Source organism: Helianthus annuus, chromosome 1 (genome assembly GCF_002127325.2).
Source record: "Helianthus annuus cultivar XRQ/B chromosome 1, HanXRQr2.0-SUNRISE, whole genome shotgun sequence".
In the NCBI taxonomy this organism is placed as follows: Eukaryota; Viridiplantae; Streptophyta; class Magnoliopsida; order Asterales; family Asteraceae; genus Helianthus; species Helianthus annuus.
This window is the reverse complement of record NC_035433.2, coordinates 132,652,142-132,669,216: the sequence shown is the minus strand read 5'-3', so window position 1 is coordinate 132,669,216 and position 17,075 is coordinate 132,652,142. Positions and strand designations below refer to the sequence as shown.

The window sequence follows — 17,075 nt, the reverse complement described above, 5'->3', positions numbered from 1 at the left end:
TTATTTACCTACATGCTTTTTCGAAACACAGTTTTAAAAACGCAACACCAACCTAACACCTTAAAATCACAATCAACAAGAATTGTTGCACACTATAGGCAAGTTCGGCGAGAAACTCAACACACGAGTCATATCATATGCGATCGTCATCATCTCCTTACTGGCGTCACTACTGCTAACTTATTAAACCCTAGTCCACACACACACATCCACCCAGCTTCTTGTTTTCAATTCAATGGCGGATCCACAAATTGTAGCAGGTAGACGACGACATGTGTTCGACTCATTCTACTCGATCATTACACTTGTATTCATTCTAATCGCCTGTGTTGAGCTCTGCGATGCATCCACCGTCGTTGACGTTTACCGCCTCATCCAATACGATATCTCCGGTGCACCTTTTGGATCTCGTGCTGCTTCGATTAATCATCACGCCGGTTCTTCGTTCTCTCCTCCTGGTTCCGATCTGTCTCGTACTGTTGCCGTACTTACTCTGCGTGAATTGAATGAAACTTTTGTTAGAGGTAACTGTTGAGTTCATCATCTTCGTTGAATCTGATTTTGTGCGGTTTGACTTTTGAGCGTGTTATGTAAATCTAGAGTGTAAGAAGATCAGTTTGATTTTGGATTTTATTGAGTTTGAATTAGGTGAAATTGATAAAAGTGTTGTTGATTGGTGCTTAGATTCGGTTAGAAGCTGAATATACTTGAGATGCAAACGGATTAAATGTTCTCCGTTGAATCTGATTTAGTGTATTGATTATGTGTGGTTTGAGCTAGTTTTATGAATCTAGTGAATGAGATCATTTTGATATGCACCGCAGCTTAGTCTGTTTGTAGATTTTGGAGTTATTGAGTTTGAATTAGGTGAAATTGATAAAAGTGTTGGTGATAGGTTCTTAGGATCGGTAGGAAGCTGAATATACTGGAGATGCAAAGTGATGTGATCTCCATTGAATCTGATTTAGCGTATTGATTATGTGTGGTTTCAGCGTGTTTTGTAAATCTAGAGAGTAAGATCAGTTTGATATGCATAACTGCTGTCTGTGAATAGATTTTGGATTTTGTTAAGTTTGAAGTAGGTGATATTGATAAAAGTGTTGTTGATTGGTGTTAGGATCGGTAAGAAGGTGAATATGCTTGAGATGCAAACTGATTCGCTTTTATTATGACGTTGATTTGCAACTTTACTTATTTGAGCAGATTCATGATAGTTGTGATTCAAATTTACAAAGGTAGCAAACGGTCAGTAGCAGATAGATCGGCTAAAATTTAACAAAAATATAGTTACTTACATAGAAAGTTTGACTAAACCAGAATTTAATGAGATGTTTACCAGCTGTTTCCAAAGTTTAGGCTGTCGCGAGTGCTACTATTTTCGAAGCTGAACTTTTGGATACATTTTGATGATAAGAGATGTGTTCGCTTTTGTTTATAGTATGAATATGAATATGAATGTTGGATTTTAGAATTGTTATTTCTTTCTTTCTACCTGTTGGCTGAATTTGAAGCCGGTGGAAGTTGGAAACTTGGAATTCAAGCTAATTGTATTTTAGATTTAAGACTTGAAACGAAAGGTGATATCTGACGTCGAAGAGAGTGTGACAGATTCACAGAGGAAAAAAGCAGAAGATGAAATTGATTGTTGTTTGATATTGAAGCAATGTGACGAGTTCGTTGACAGAAATTGAGGGATGCTAAATTATGAAATCTGAAGTGATTATAGGATCTATGTGTGGGTGCATAGTTCTTCATTTTGTATCCTGATTTAGTAATTGGCTTAAAGTGTCAAATTTATCTGAATATAGTTTTGTTAAATCTTTTGCTGTATTCATTCAAATCGTATCCGACTAGTTAGGTTTAAAGGTTTTTCATTGTCGTTGTCACGTCTATGATTATCTGATTCAGTTTTTTAACTATCGTTGACCATATGCAGAATATATTGAACAGGGAAAGCCTTTAGGGGGCTTACTACTTCTACTTCCTCAAGTTTTTCGTTCTGATAACAGTCAAACTGTTATTGATGATGGTGATTACAAGGATATGAAAAAAAAGTTGGCGGATTTAGAGCAAAAACTAATACATTCTACTATTCAAGTGAGTGAACAATATATGTGCATAACAACTATTATCCTTGTGCATATGCAATTGATTTTTTAACAAAAATAAAATCATGTTCGACAATGAACTATGACGTGTAAAAGGTTTAAGACAGTTTTGATTCTTCACAAGTCAGAATATGGTGCTTAATGTTTTTTTTTTCTATGATTCACTTTTATCTTGTTTATTAATTCTGTTTTCATTTTACAGTATCCTGTCTATTTTGCTTTTGAAGATGAAGACTTAGCTAACGTGTTAGCCGATATCCAGAGAAACGATGCGGCTGGCCAGCCTGCAACAGCAACTACTGGCGGGTTAGTATATAATATATGTATGCTTACAGCTTACGCTCTAGTACAACCGGTAGAAAGTTTACTTCTACATTATATTTACAATGTATGTTATGCTATAAATTTTTGTGATCTACCCTATTGCTACTGTTACTTAAAGTTAAAAGAATTATTTGAAACTGTTGAATTTAATTGCAACATTTTATCTTGAATCATCACAATCAGAACTTGTGTTATTTTCAGATTTGGTGTTTAGTAACTTTATAACACATCCATAATTAATCTTTATGATCTAAAGTTTTACTGCTCTATGCTTCTTTATAAAAGATTCATGAAGTTTTTATAGTACATTTAACTTAATTTGGTTACTTAGTTTGGATATTGGTGGTGATCTTGGCTGCATTCCTTTCTATAATTGCAGATACAAGCTTATTGTTACGTCACCGGCTCCTAAGAAACTTGCATCTCCCACAATTACAAACATTCAGGTTTTCTCTTCTTTGCATAATTACATTTGATTGTTTATTCTATATACTTGTGTTAGTTGAAGACTTGAAGTGTTCCTGCAACGGAACAAAAACCAACCAAGCAATATATCTTATGATTATGTGAGGGAATAAATGCTAAAATAAATAAATACATATTTCAAGCAGTAGAATTTATTTGTCATCGAACATTGAACATATAAGGTTTAGGTAGATTCTACTGAACATTGAACATATAAGGTTTAGGTAGATTCTACTGAACATTGAACATCATGTGTCAAATGTGATGTAAACATCTTTTAACGACACTCATTCTGAAACTGATTTTTAAGAGATTTATGAAAAAGATACGGTTTTCTAATTAGTTTAAAGTTTAAACAAATGTAAAGATTGCTTAAAGTTGCAAAGTTCGAAAACTAAATGGCTAACCTAGTTTAGAAGAAACCCGAAAACCAAATGGCTAACCTAGTTTAGAAGAAACCCGAAAACCAAATGGCTAACCTAGTTTAGAAGAAACCCGAAAACCAAAAAGCATTACATTACACAAATACATACCCAATTTGCTTATGAATTGATCGATTTGGGTTATGCTTTACACTAAACAGGTCAAATGAGCCAAACGGGTTGAGACGTTTAAAGGGTTCTCTTTCTTTTAATGCATAGGGCAGGAGAATTGCTTTATCCAATAATTTACATTAATTAATCTACAAATATAGTCTTTGTAAACCTAACTACCAGTTTAACACACTAGTAATTCATAAATTAAATTAAAAAATGTACAGAAAGTGTTCTGGTCAACCTGTTGCGGTTCGTTTCAACCTGTACCATGAAATTATCTGTTTTAATCAAACCCATATTGGTAACTTCTTACAGGGATGGTTGCCTGGATTGAAAGCTGACGGGGATTCAAACCAACTCCCAACTATTGCCATCGTGGCATCATATGATACGTTTGGTGCAGCTCCGGTAATTTACGAGATTACCCTTTCATTTTATTCCCTATAATCACATTACATTTACTTAATTGTGTCTTGAAATTATCCATAATAGGCATTGTCAGTTGGAAGTGATAGCAATGGAAGCGGTGTAGTGGCACTTCTTGAAATTGCTAGATTATTTTCTATTTTATATTCCAACCCTAACACGAGAGGAAGGTATAACATACTCTTTGGGCTGACATCTGGTGGGCCTTATAACTACAATGGAACTCAGAAGGTGTGTATCTTTCTCTATGTACTATGTATTAGATTTGGCAATTTCTAGGCCTGTAAATGAACCGAACGTTCATGAACTGTTCGTGAACTTGTTCGGTGGGAAGTTCGTTTATGTTAATAAACGAACGAACATGAACACAATTTTTTGTTCATCTAATCAAACGAACAAACATTAACACACGTTTTGTTCGTTCATTTTTGTTCGTGAACGTTCATTTATGTCCGTTCATTTATATTCATTTATTTATATCTGTTTATGTTTTTTTCGTTTGTCGTTTAAACATAAAAGAACCTTCTAACTACTTATATAAATATAGATAATTGGTAATTGGGTTTTCTAATGATAAAAATGGGTTTCCCATGGAATTTATCATAATTAATCACTAATTTATATAAAAATTACTTTATGTTGAGTCAATTATGTTCATTTATGTTAGTTCAGTTATGTTTATATGTGTTGCTTATTGTTTGTTAATGTCCGTTTAAGTTTGTTTGTTTACGTTCATGAACTGTTAGTTTAGTTTCTAAACGAACGAACATGAACATGTCCATTTTCATAATAAACGTATATGAACAAAAAAGTGTGTTCGATTATGTGTTCGTGTTCGGTTAAAGTTAAATGAACAAACACGAACATGCCTCTATTCATGTTCGTTCAGTTCCTTTACAGGCCTAGCAATTTCAACTCATTGACTTACAAATGTGTCAATTTGAGCAGGTCAAATGGTTGAAAGTTGCCCCAAATTTATTTTTATTGCATATAATATTCTAAATTGTTTTATTCAAACAATTAGATTTGTATTACTATATTTTGATAAATACTTTAATACACATGCGTTATCTATTAAAATGAACAAAGTGTTTATGGGTCAAACCAACCCGACCCGGACGCCTGTATAGAATCGATTTCGTTTCAATCTTAACCTGTTTTTCATGTTATCCAAACTTTGTATGACCCACCCATCTTGCCACATCTACTATATGTATCTTTTTTTTCTTGACATTTGCCAATCATTATGTTTTTTATTCCTTGCAGTGGCTTAAAAGTTTTGATCAGCGTTTACGTGAAAGTATCGATTATGCTATCTGCCTGAATAGTCTTAGCTCAGGGGAAAATGGGTTATGGCTTCATGTTTCTAAACCTCCAGAGAATGCTTATGTAAAGCAAATTTTTGAGGCAAGTGTATAAAAAACCTCCTAGGAAGCACGATACATGTTGGACTGGATACAGTAACTATTCATATGCTTAAATATCAACCTTAAAAACATACCTAATTCTTGTGTACAGGGTTTATCCAACGTAGCTGAGGAATTGGGCCTTAAAGTTGGCCTAAAGCACAAGAAAATAAATGTTTCCAATTCCCGAGTAAGTAATTTAGACAATACGGATGTTAATTTTAACACATTGCACGTATTATACAGTTTAGGAAGCGATTTGATTTTATGCATACATGCAGGTGGCATGGGAGCATGAACAGTTTTCAAGGTTAAGAGTTACTGCAGCCACACTCTCTGGACTTTCTGTTGCACCAAATTTACTAGAACATACCGGAGGCATTTCTGATAAAAGGTGAATAATTTAAATTTTGGATACATTGTCATCTTTACCTTCTATTTAAACAACCATATAATAAGGAGAATCATTTTTCTGATCTTGCCAATATTTATTTAGTTTGCTTTGTCATCAGGGAATTTGTGAATGAAGATGCAGTTGTTCGGGGCGTAAAATTGGTTGCCGAGAGTCTGGCTGTAAGACTCTTATTAAATAAATAATTATTAATTGTGGACATTTATGCATGAATACGTTTCAGCATGTAATGCTAGCTTTATTATATAAAATTAAAGGAAGTGTGAAAATCGCTTAAACAACTATTATACGCAGAGGCATATCTATGGTCACGAGGGGAAGAACGTCAATATTTTTGCAGATAACAGTAGTTTGGCGGTTAATCCTTCTTACATAGGATCATGGCTTGACCTTCTATCAAAAACACCTCGTGTAGCACCTTTTCTCTCGAAGGACAGTGCATTTATAATGGCATTGAAAAAGGTATTTTTCATTTTGATATTTTATTATTTTTGGTTTTTGGGTTTTGCTAACAAATAAATTAAAATCCACAATTTCAAATTCATTCTGTTATTTGTTGATTTCAGGAATTAGCAGATCATGTTGTAGAAGTGAATTTGCAACATGACGTGATTGATGGGATGTTCACCTTTTATGATTCAACAGTTAACACACTGCAGATTTATCAGGTAAAGTTATTTCCACTTTCGTCTCTTTATCAGAGTAATTGTTGATGTTACCCACTTTCGTCTCTTTATCATATTAACCATATGCTCGTTGACTGTATCGTAGGTCGCCAGTGTAACATTTGACTTGCTTTTGCTGCTTGTTCTCGGTTCATACTTGATTACCCTTTTCAGTATCCTTGTGATAACTACCAGGGTATGTTCTCGTTTGCTTAACCTTTAGGTATAGGCGCCAATTTCTACCGGGTGCATAAAAAATCTTCTTTGGAAGGAAACCTGTCAAACGGGTCAAAAGTCACCAAAAATTAGAGTTTGTTATTTGTTAATACCTGTGTCCCACTGTCCCATATCTGTTGAGTATCAGTTACTCATTACATGTTAGGTTTCTATGTTTTGGGTATACACGTTTATGATCTTAGATGGTTAAAAGTTATCTTTTGGGACTTGCATTACCCAAAACCCGATCAAACATTCACCCAAAACTGACTTGAAATATCAAATACTCACTACACTTCTAACTGTTCTATATTCCTAATATTTCTTACAACTTCATAATATTTCATATATTTTTTAAAATTTTATCATATATCTATATATTCGATTCTATATATTCGATTTCAATGTGGGTAACTGGTATGGGATTGGTTTCGGGTAATCAGACTGAAACGGACCCCTCATCATTTTATTCACAAGTTATTTTTACTGAAATGGATCCCCATATTGGCAATTTAGGATAACATGGCTCTTATGTTTATTGCATTTCGGAATTATTAAATTGAGAAAAAAACATTATTATAAAATGTGCACGTATTATATCCTTCAACAGGGTTTGGATGATCTCATCAGTCTTTTCCGTCGTCCTCCATCTCGCAAGATGAAATCAACTTGATGAAACGCGTGCCTGTTGTGGGACAAAACTTTACAGTTTCTGCATAACTAGTTCATTCTGACTGCAGAGATTAGATGTGCTCTTGATGGTCTCTTGTAGCTTTACTTGTAGTTACCGAGGACTATTTTTTGTTATCATCACAAACATGCAGAAATTTTTGGTTATTCTTAGACGTGTAACCTCTGTAATCTTTTACGGCAATTTATAGTAAATTTGTTCTCGGTGATGTCCGACTTTAAGGGAAAAACAAATTGTCCCTTTGTAGTTTGTAGTGTGTATGGTCAGTCCCAACCCATGGGAGAAACCGATATAAGGCTAAGGTAGCCTAAAGGGGTGTAAATGAGTATCCCGAGCTTAGCTCATTTTGTGCATTATTTTGAAAGCTCAAGCTCTTTATTACATGACTTATAATATAGGTTCAAGCTCATTTAAGCTCTTAACAAACCGATTTGAAGTAGTTCAAGAGCGGCTTGACTCGTTTATATTCATAGTAAGATTAACATTTACAAGCCACAAGAGCGGTCTACAAAGAAGCCTTGGTACTCAATATTCGTGGGTTGATTTCAATAGACTAGAATGTTGCAATGAAATATCCGAAGTATTATACAAGTATATAACAAAATAAAACTGAAAAAAAAAATATGCATATTGTAGAGGAAACAAGTGTTGTTTTAACAATCAATGTATTGTTGATTAAGTAGACTACTTAACGTCCATGTGAAAATACATTAGGCCATATATAGTGTTCAAGCCCCATAACCCCCATAGATGTGGGGTTATACAACATGATTGTGATTGTGTGTAAGAAAGGGGATTATATAACTTGAGTGTTGTTAGTTGCAAATAGTTGAAGGGCCTAGTTGTTAACTAGAGGTCCCTACATGCAAATATAGATGTCCTTGCATGTAATTATAGGTGTCCGACATGTAATTAATATTTACTTGTTGGTTCTTCCTTCCCCTATAAACAGAGGGGTCCTTTTCATTTGTAAATACACACTTAATTAATACAAGTGGAGATTTCTCATACCAGTCTCATTTACATGGTATCAGAGCTAAAGGTTTCTTAGCTCACGAGCATCTTTTCAGGTGACCATTTCCGGCTAAATTTCCGGTCACCACTAGTCCCGTATAACCTTCATCTTCCGCTCCTAAAACCCGTTTTAGAAGGTTCGTAGTATGCTCTGTGGTTGCAGCTTACTCTGATCTTCCACATCAGAAACGGATTTTCTTGGAACTCAAACACCCAAAACCATCACAACCCGTAACCTCCTTTTTCAGATCCAACCATTTTCCGGCACGTTACATTACACCGCCACCACCATTGAACTCGTCATCGCCCGATCTACAAAACCCCTCAAACCACCCCGCCAACCGCTGCCGCACATGCCCCTACGCGCTGCCGGAACCTCCGCCGCTACCACCCACGCGCCGCGCGTGACGCCACCTCCTGCCGTCGTATTTTTTCCAGTTTCGTCGGAATTTGTTTCCGATCATTTCCGTGCAGTTGGTTTTTCGATCTGAGCAACTTTGGTTTTCTGCCTCGGTTCACGTGTTTGGGTTTCATCTCAGTTTTCCGCTTTTCTAGCTTGAACATCTTTTCAAATGGGTGACGAACGAAATCACACCAGTACATACACCAAGGAGGAGTATGATTTGCTTCAATGGTTCCTTGCTTTTTGGTCATCCGGTCCTCAAACCAACTCGGTACAACCAGGTACGTTTTCTGGCCTTGACTTATCCTGGATTATTGATTCTGGAGCTACTTATCACATGACTGCGAATCAAGGAATTCTCACTAGCCTTCATAATACCTCTTACCCACCAGTTAAACTTGCAGATGGTTCCTCGTGCCCTGTACGCGGCATCAGATCCATTCAGAACCCAGATAGCTGACTGGTAGTCCATAGGACAACCCTTAAATGTTATAAACGAAAATTTAATCTCGCATTTATCCATGTATTTATCTTGAATTAGATAACTACGGTTGTTCATGTTCCAGGTGTGTTCGGGGCTTTAAAAGTGTGGAAATGAAGCTTCGAATAGGCGCGACTGGATTGGAGATTGAAAGATGGAGCATAAATGAAGAAAATAATTTATTGGAATTGAAGAATTAAGAAGATGACATGATAGAGGATGAAATTACGAGAACGTGGGCGAAAACGGCGAAGAAAACGGAGTTGAAACGAAAAAGTTAAGCTGAAAACAAAATTTTATGCTGAAGCCTACCGTAGCCTACGGTGGAGGGCGTAGCTTACGGTGGACCCTGACAAAAATTGTCACCGTATGACAGTTTAAACCCACCGTAGGCCATTCCAAGCCACCGTAAGCTACGGTAGCCACCGTAGCTTACGGTGGAGGCCAGCGAGAAATGTGTAACTGCCCTATTTTATGATGTTTTATTGTGTCTTTTCAACTCCAATCATACCTAACCGTTTTGAGCAGTCCTTGGAGGCGAAAATAGGTGTTCTTGTGTGGATTTTGCAAGATTCTAACATTGGGTTTGTTGTTTTAATTCCTATGAACAATATAATTGATGTAATGATGATTCACCACACTATGCGCGGCTAATCTCGTTGGTGATCATCCCGAATGTAAGGTTTGCTTGTGACACTTATGTTTTGTTCTTTAATTTATGGAATAATAGACTTTGCATGTGTTGTTTAGTTTATTATGGTGTTTGAGTGATTGTTTGTAAATTGTTAATGTGTATTTGATCATAGTTCTAAACCATACGTTCTTGGTGCCGTTGGCAATCGAGATATCATGGGAGGGATTAGGGTTGGATATATGTTGATTGGTCATCGGGTAACAACCTCGCGTTCTAGGAATCCGAGTACTTAGTTCCCTTTCATCACAAACAATTGATCTTACATGAGCCATGTCTATATGGTTTTTTCCAGTTGAACATGAACATTGGTTGTTACTTAAAACCTGAAACTTGGGATGATCGCTACCTTCTTATCCTGCTACAAAACTTAACTTTGATTTGTAATCTAATTTAGTTCAATGTAGACAATTAAAACCAAACAACCAAATCAGTGAATTTACTTTGCTTGCAATTTATTTAAACTTAGTTATTTTAGATAACCATTGAGATAGAACATATTCCACAGACTCTCTGTGTTCGATACCCACTTACCGCTAGCTATCTAGTAGTATTTGGATTAAATTTGATTGAGACTTTGACCTCACGTCAATAGCCTAAACCCGTCTTCTATTCTTCTTGTTCCTAACTTCCTTGCCAGCCTTTTATCTGTCAGTCAGATTACCAAACGAAATAATTGTTCCGTTACCTTTTATCCTACTCATTGTACCTTTAATGTACTAGGTACTAACCGAGTAATTAGCACCGGCCTCGAATCAGAAGGTCTCTATCGAATATCCTCATTGTCACATCCCAAAGAAAACATCTATGAGTCTAGTATCTTTGAAACTCATTGTCGGTTAGGCCATCCCTCAGCAGCCGTTGTACAGCAAATGAAACGTGGCATCTCTATTCTCGATAACTTCCATTGTGAGTCATGTCAACTCGGTAAACATACTCAACGTCCTTATCCCCCAAAAGTGTTAAGCCGAACCATTTCCATATTTGAACTTGTCCACTCAGATATATAGGGTCCATGTCCAGTTAAGACTACACTGGGTTTTCAATATTTTGTCACTTTCATTGATGATTATTCTCGTGCTACATGGGTTTACCTATTGAAATCCTGTAGTGAAATCAACTCGATCTTTCATGAATTCCATGCATATGTCAAGACCCAGTTCAAAACATCCATCCAAACCTTACGCATCGATAATGCTAAAGAATATCTATCCACCGATTTCTCTACATATCTCAAATCACAAGGTATAATTCATGAGACTTCTTGCGCGTATACATCCCAACAGAATGGTGTTGCTGAATGCAAGAACCGGCATCTGTTGGATGTTACTCGCACACTCATGATTCATTCTCATGTTCCTCGTCAATTTTGGGGTGATGTTGTTCTTACTGCGGCTTATCTGATTAATCGTATGCCATCGTCTATTCTTCATGGTCAAACCCTGTTCTCTGTTTTATTTCCTTGAGGAACTCCGTTTCCTCTGTAGCCCCAAATTGTTAGTTTGATGAAATTGATGATGTATTGTGTTGATGATCACTATACTTGCTAGTATAGATGAAATATTTGAACAATCTAGAGACTAGGTCAAGTGTTCATACATGACATAAAGTGGTTTTGATAGTAGAATGAAATTGATGTTATAGTGATGTCAAAACATGCATATAGTCTTTATATTTACAAGAAAATATGAGATACTTTCCTCAATTGATGTTTGGATTAAAGTCCATGTATATGGTGAAATGGGTTTTTAAGATAGTAATAAAATCCCCAAATTCTAGTATGATAATTTGAGGGATTAGCTATGATGATTAAAAGTCTTGCTAACTTGACGTTAATAATTGTGTAAACTTGACGAATCGAAAGAAATAAGGTAAATTTGGTTAAGGAAATTAGCCAAATTGGTGTCCTAAAAATGATGCCACCAAGTGTTAGATAAAATGCCTAATGAGTTTTATTAAACTTGTTAGTGCATATACATGTAAAACGAAAGTTTGACTTTTAAAAATTAAATCGACCTATAATTGAATCGAATACGAAATTTGGTAGAAAAGTCCATAAGGGTGATGGTCATGGTATTGATGACTAATCTAACTATCTTATGGATATTTTATTAAAGTTTGACTCTTGACGAGCTAGGTGGAAGCTTGGAGAAGAATGGGTCAAACGGGTCAAAGGCGCAAGAAAGAATAAACGGACTTAAGGTAAGTAAACCTTACAATTCCTAGAATAGAATTACAACTTACGTGATGGAAAGTATTTTGGGGATTGAGGACAAAATGTAATGTGACCTTATGGTGTCAACCATAATGGGTCAAACGAGTAAAATGGTTGGTAACCACTTATCGTGTTTTGTCAATAAAATAGTTGTTGCCAGCAACAGGTACGCTACTTGCAGAAACTGTTTCGAGGTCTAAACCATTGAGTTTTCACACAATATTTGATCAGAAGTTGTTTCACAACATAAAAGATGTTTGGTAATTTTTATAGATTTTTCCAAAGTTGTTTGACGTAGTTTTCGCAGCTGTTTTGTCAACAATATAGTTGTTGACAACAACAGGTCCGCTAATAGCAGAAACTGTTTTAAGGTCTTAACTATTGAGTTTTGACACAATATTTGGTCAGAAGTTATTTCACAACATAAAGGATGTTTGGGATTTTTTATAGATTTTTCCAAAGTTGTTTGACGTGGTTTTCGCGGATGTTTTATCAACAAAATAGTTGTTGACAGCAATAGGCCCGCTAATTGCAGAAACTGTTTCGAGGTCTTAACTATTGAGTTTTGATACAATATTTGGTCAGAAGTTGTTTCACAACATAAAGGATGTTTGACAATTTTTATAGATTTTTCCAAAGTTGTTTGACGTGGTTTTCGCGGCTGTTTTGTCAACAAAATAGTTGTTGACAGCAACAGGTCCGCTAATTGTAGAAACTGTTTCGAGGTCTTAACTATTGAGCATTGACATAATATTTGGTCATAAGTTGTTTGAAAACATAAAGGATGTTTGGTAATTTTTATAGATTTTGCCAAAGTTGTTTAACGTGGTTTTCGCGGCTATTTTATCAATAAAATAGTTGTTGACAGCAACAGGTCCGCAACTTGTAGAAATTGTTTCGAGGTCTTAACCATTGAGTTTTGACACGATATTTGGTCAGAAGTTGTTTGACAACATAAAGGATGTTTGGTAAGTTTTATAGGTTTTTCTATAGTTGTCTGGCGTGGTTTTCGCGGCTATTTTGTCAACAAAATAGTTTTTGACAGCAACAGGTCCGCTAATTGCAGGAACTGTTTCGTGGTCTTAACTATTGAGTTTTGACACAATTTTTTGTCAGACGTTGTTTGACAACATAAAGGATCTTGGGTCATTTTTATAGATGTTTTAATGAAATAGTTTGATGCGATTTATGTGTGACATTTGTGCCTCTACAACCATCATACAAATACGAATCCAATGAAATCTTGTGTTTCATTCTTGGGATTTGTACAAATTACATGTGACTTTTACACATATCAATTCTTGTTCGATTTCAAGCTTTAAATCGCTTTCTGGAAAGTTATACGCAAACTATTACGTAAACGTAATCAGTTTCACGCAACAAACACTCTGGAATAGTGATATGAGCTTAACATACCTTAAATAACCTTTACATAACTTAGAAATAAGTTTCGAAGGGTTTGGTATGTCAAAAACAATTTTATTCGATCGCAGGGACTATTTGCGACAAGCTGCAAAAGTCTGCCGATTCCTATAGCAACACACATTTCGGAACATGATCATAAGATAAAAATACCCTAAATATCCTTTACATAGCTTAGAAATAAGTTTTGAGGGGTTCGGTATGCGAGAATACGCTTAATTGATCATAGGGACTAAAAGCGTTAAAACTGCGAAAGTATGCATTTACGTGCATACCTTGCATTCTGACCATATCCGGACATTCATAAATTTATTTAATCATTAAAATATTATATTCTAGTGATGGGAATGCAAAAACTTCATTCGTTTCGCAATTTGGGTCATTTTCGCGTTCGTTACGATTCCGTCGTAATTAACCGAAAACCGTAACAGTACGGCTAAACGAACCGACATCCGTGACATTTTTTTAGCATAATTCAAGTTAAATATACCTTAACTTCATCATGGAGCTTGAAAATGGGCTTGACGTGTGTTAGAAGTGCCAAAACGTGACGAAACAAGCACAGGGACTGAAACTGTCAACTTGTGAAACTGGCTGGTTTGCAAGGTCCATACGGACCGTATGGACTAGAGCTTACGGTCCGTAAGCAGTTTCCAGCTTCACAAAAATTAGAAACTTCTAATTCAGCTGCTGTCTTGGTTTGAACGATTGGTTTATGGTAAGTGATTACGTAACGGGACGAGTGTAATGTGATAAAAGCATGGTGGATATGCCGCTGGTACTTCCTATATATAAGTGTTTTTAACACATTACATGTCGTTGCGTTATCTAGATCACTTGGACGAATGTTTTCAAGACGAAATTACAGTACAAGGATTAGTTAAAGATATAAACCATACAATGTTTAATTTCAAAGCCGATTTACTACTTGGTTTACAAAGACAAATGTTTTCAGTCAAAATTCATGGCTACAATGGTTTTGATTTACACATATATCAACTTGTAAAGTTGATAAAACATACTGCAATATCAAACACTTTTGATTTCAAGGTACACACTCTACAACTCTCGTAGTTGGACGATGTATTGCGATATGAATTCAAAGCCATGAATTTGACACACTCATAAAACCTATGTACTCGTCGGCATTTTTATGCTGACTTATTTTCACATATGTTTCAGGTTCTACTATGTGATGATTGTTGATTGCTTGCTACACATAGGATGGACGAGGCATTAGTGACTTAAAACAAGATAGACAATTTGTTGAACTCGTTTGTTTTACTTTAAGACAATGTTAAACACTCAATAATTAAATAAAACACAACTTCAATATCCATGTGTTGTGAAACAATTATTCTGTTACTCGACTCCCCGACGTTTCCGCCGCGTTTTGTTGTTTTAACGCGGTCGGGGTGTGACATTATGCCGACGTTTTGTCATAAAATTGTGGTTGATATAAAAATGTTTGATAATTTTGTAACGAGTCAAAATTGTTAGGGAAACGGTCGAGTGGAAATGTGACCCGGCTGGGTAAGGGTTCTGAGAAAAAGACATGTTTCAGTTGACACGACCGGGTGGAAATCTAAACCGGCTGGGTATGGGGGCTGGAAAAAAGGGATATTTTGTGCTTAATATTTTCGTTCAAATGTTTTGATTTCCGATCGTTTGACCATAGAACTTAAACACTAATTGTTTTTAGTGTTCATGATAGGCTTTCACTAAGGCGGGAAGCGTACGGATAGACGACCAAGCACGTCAAGAACCGAACACTCTTAAACCGCCATTTCTACAGAGCATTCTTCGGGAAAGTTTAAGCGTGATCACGCATGACAAAGTTTTATGCATTAAAATCTTGTTTTTAACGGTAACTTATTTGTATAATTACCCATTAAGTTGGTTTGTCTGGGTTATTCGTTAATCCAGACTCGTACGTTAAACATCCGAAAAATTTGGGACCTAATTATCCGCATTTGATTAAAATATTACTAAAACGGGTTAGATTGTTACAGAACACCGACATCAAAATCTTTATAATTGTTATATCCTTCTAAATGAGAACACCCTACATCATCCAATTTACCTGGTACATCATCATTTTGTTTTAAACATTCAACAACCAACTTTTACTTGGACACAACCTCTTCTCTATTCACTTGTTTTATTGCATCAACAGAGGCTAACCACTCTTCATCATCTCTGTCAGCCCCATTATCAACCAAATCTGCTTTATAGTAACTATTACACGAGCTGGTTCGCCTTCCGTTAAAGTGATATGCACCGAATGCAACATATAAATTATATCAAATAAGGTATAAAATCAACTCTTTTATGTACTAATGTTGAAAAAATTGCGTTTCTTTGTATACTTTTGATTTTCAGGATTAAAAGAGCTTAAATGTACAAAAGAAACAAATTAACGACAAAAACCAACATAAATACAAAAGAAGAGAAGTTGATACATCATACCAACCCTCCGAGCTTCACCCCAAGACCAAAAATAAGAAATCAGAAGACAAGTACGGGGTCGTGCCACCAAGGCATGGGGTCGTGCCCCACTCCAGATTTCATGAACAAAAGACAAACAAGAGACACGAGCTGTGGTCAACTCCCAAATACGCAAAATCTTCAATAGTACAAGTACAAGGTCACGGGGCGGTGTTAGCATACGGACTGACACAACTCATTAAATGAAGACAGAGAATGAGACAAGAGGTCGTACCCTCCAGGCACGGGGCCGTGTAAGGAGTTTGTTTCCAGCTATAAATAGGGATGCTTGGTTCAATTGCAATCCATCCCTTAACAGTCCTCTCCCTCACTTCACCACCACTTCTCCACCACTGCAACACCATCATACACCACAACCGTTGAGTTTAGAGTGTGTAGTAGTCTCGGGATCCAGAATTGATCGTAAGAGTCTTTGTCAAACTAAGGCCATGCTTGACTAATCTCTTACATCACTTGGTGAAGACAATTCTTTTATGTATTACTTTTGATTTTCAAGCTTTGGTTAACTTTTTAATTGGGTGTGTATTAATGACTTTAATAACTAGTTTTTTATATTGAAAGTGAACTTTATTCTATCGCCTCTTTATGTTTTGTTGATTCACTCATTCGTGTATTTACGGTCTATATAAAGCGCGTTAACTGTCTGGAATTGGGTTAGAAGAGTGGTTTGGGTAAAGTTCTTGCCTCGTTCTTTGTATAGATCCTGTGAGGACTTGATTCAAGCTTATTAGACTTCCTTTGAGGCAGATAACATCAAATCGGGGGAAGTAAGAACGGCTTGAATCCCTTATAAATAAACTACTACTAAGACTTTAAACCGGTCTTGTGGGACTGTATCTCTGCTGACTCAGACCAATATGGTCGAGGGTAGGGTTGCCTCCAAAAGAGGGACATGCCACATTTTGCATTAATAAGTTACTTAATTATATTTCAATATTCCGGCCTTGCGGGACTGTATCCCTGCTAACTCAGACCAATATAGCCCAGGGTAGCGTTGCCTCCAAAAGAGGGACATGTCACAATAACTAAGATAATCTATTAAAAAACCCAAAGTGCGAAAATCATCAAATGATACATAAAAGATAAGTCAGA

General features: G+C 36.0%; 1 protein-coding gene across 1 annotated transcript; it reads left to right on the top strand.

Moving 5' to 3' along the window:
• The first annotated feature begins 96 nt into the window (after nucleotides 1–96).
• LOC110878784 (nicalin-1) lies at nucleotides 97–7,478 on the top strand. Its single transcript, XM_022127146.2, has 14 exons — nucleotides 97–524; nucleotides 1,937–2,097; nucleotides 2,311–2,414; nucleotides 2,812–2,878; nucleotides 3,749–3,841; nucleotides 3,926–4,090; nucleotides 5,126–5,266; nucleotides 5,378–5,455; nucleotides 5,547–5,659; nucleotides 5,778–5,838; nucleotides 5,972–6,139; nucleotides 6,244–6,345; nucleotides 6,449–6,538; nucleotides 7,169–7,478. The coding sequence occupies exons 1-14, from the start codon at nucleotides 236–238 to the stop codon at nucleotides 7,229–7,231; spliced, it is 1,695 nt and encodes a 564-aa protein (XP_021982838.1). The 5' UTR covers nucleotides 97–235; the 3' UTR covers nucleotides 7,232–7,478.
• The last annotated feature ends 9,597 nt before the right edge of the window (nucleotides 7,479–17,075 follow it).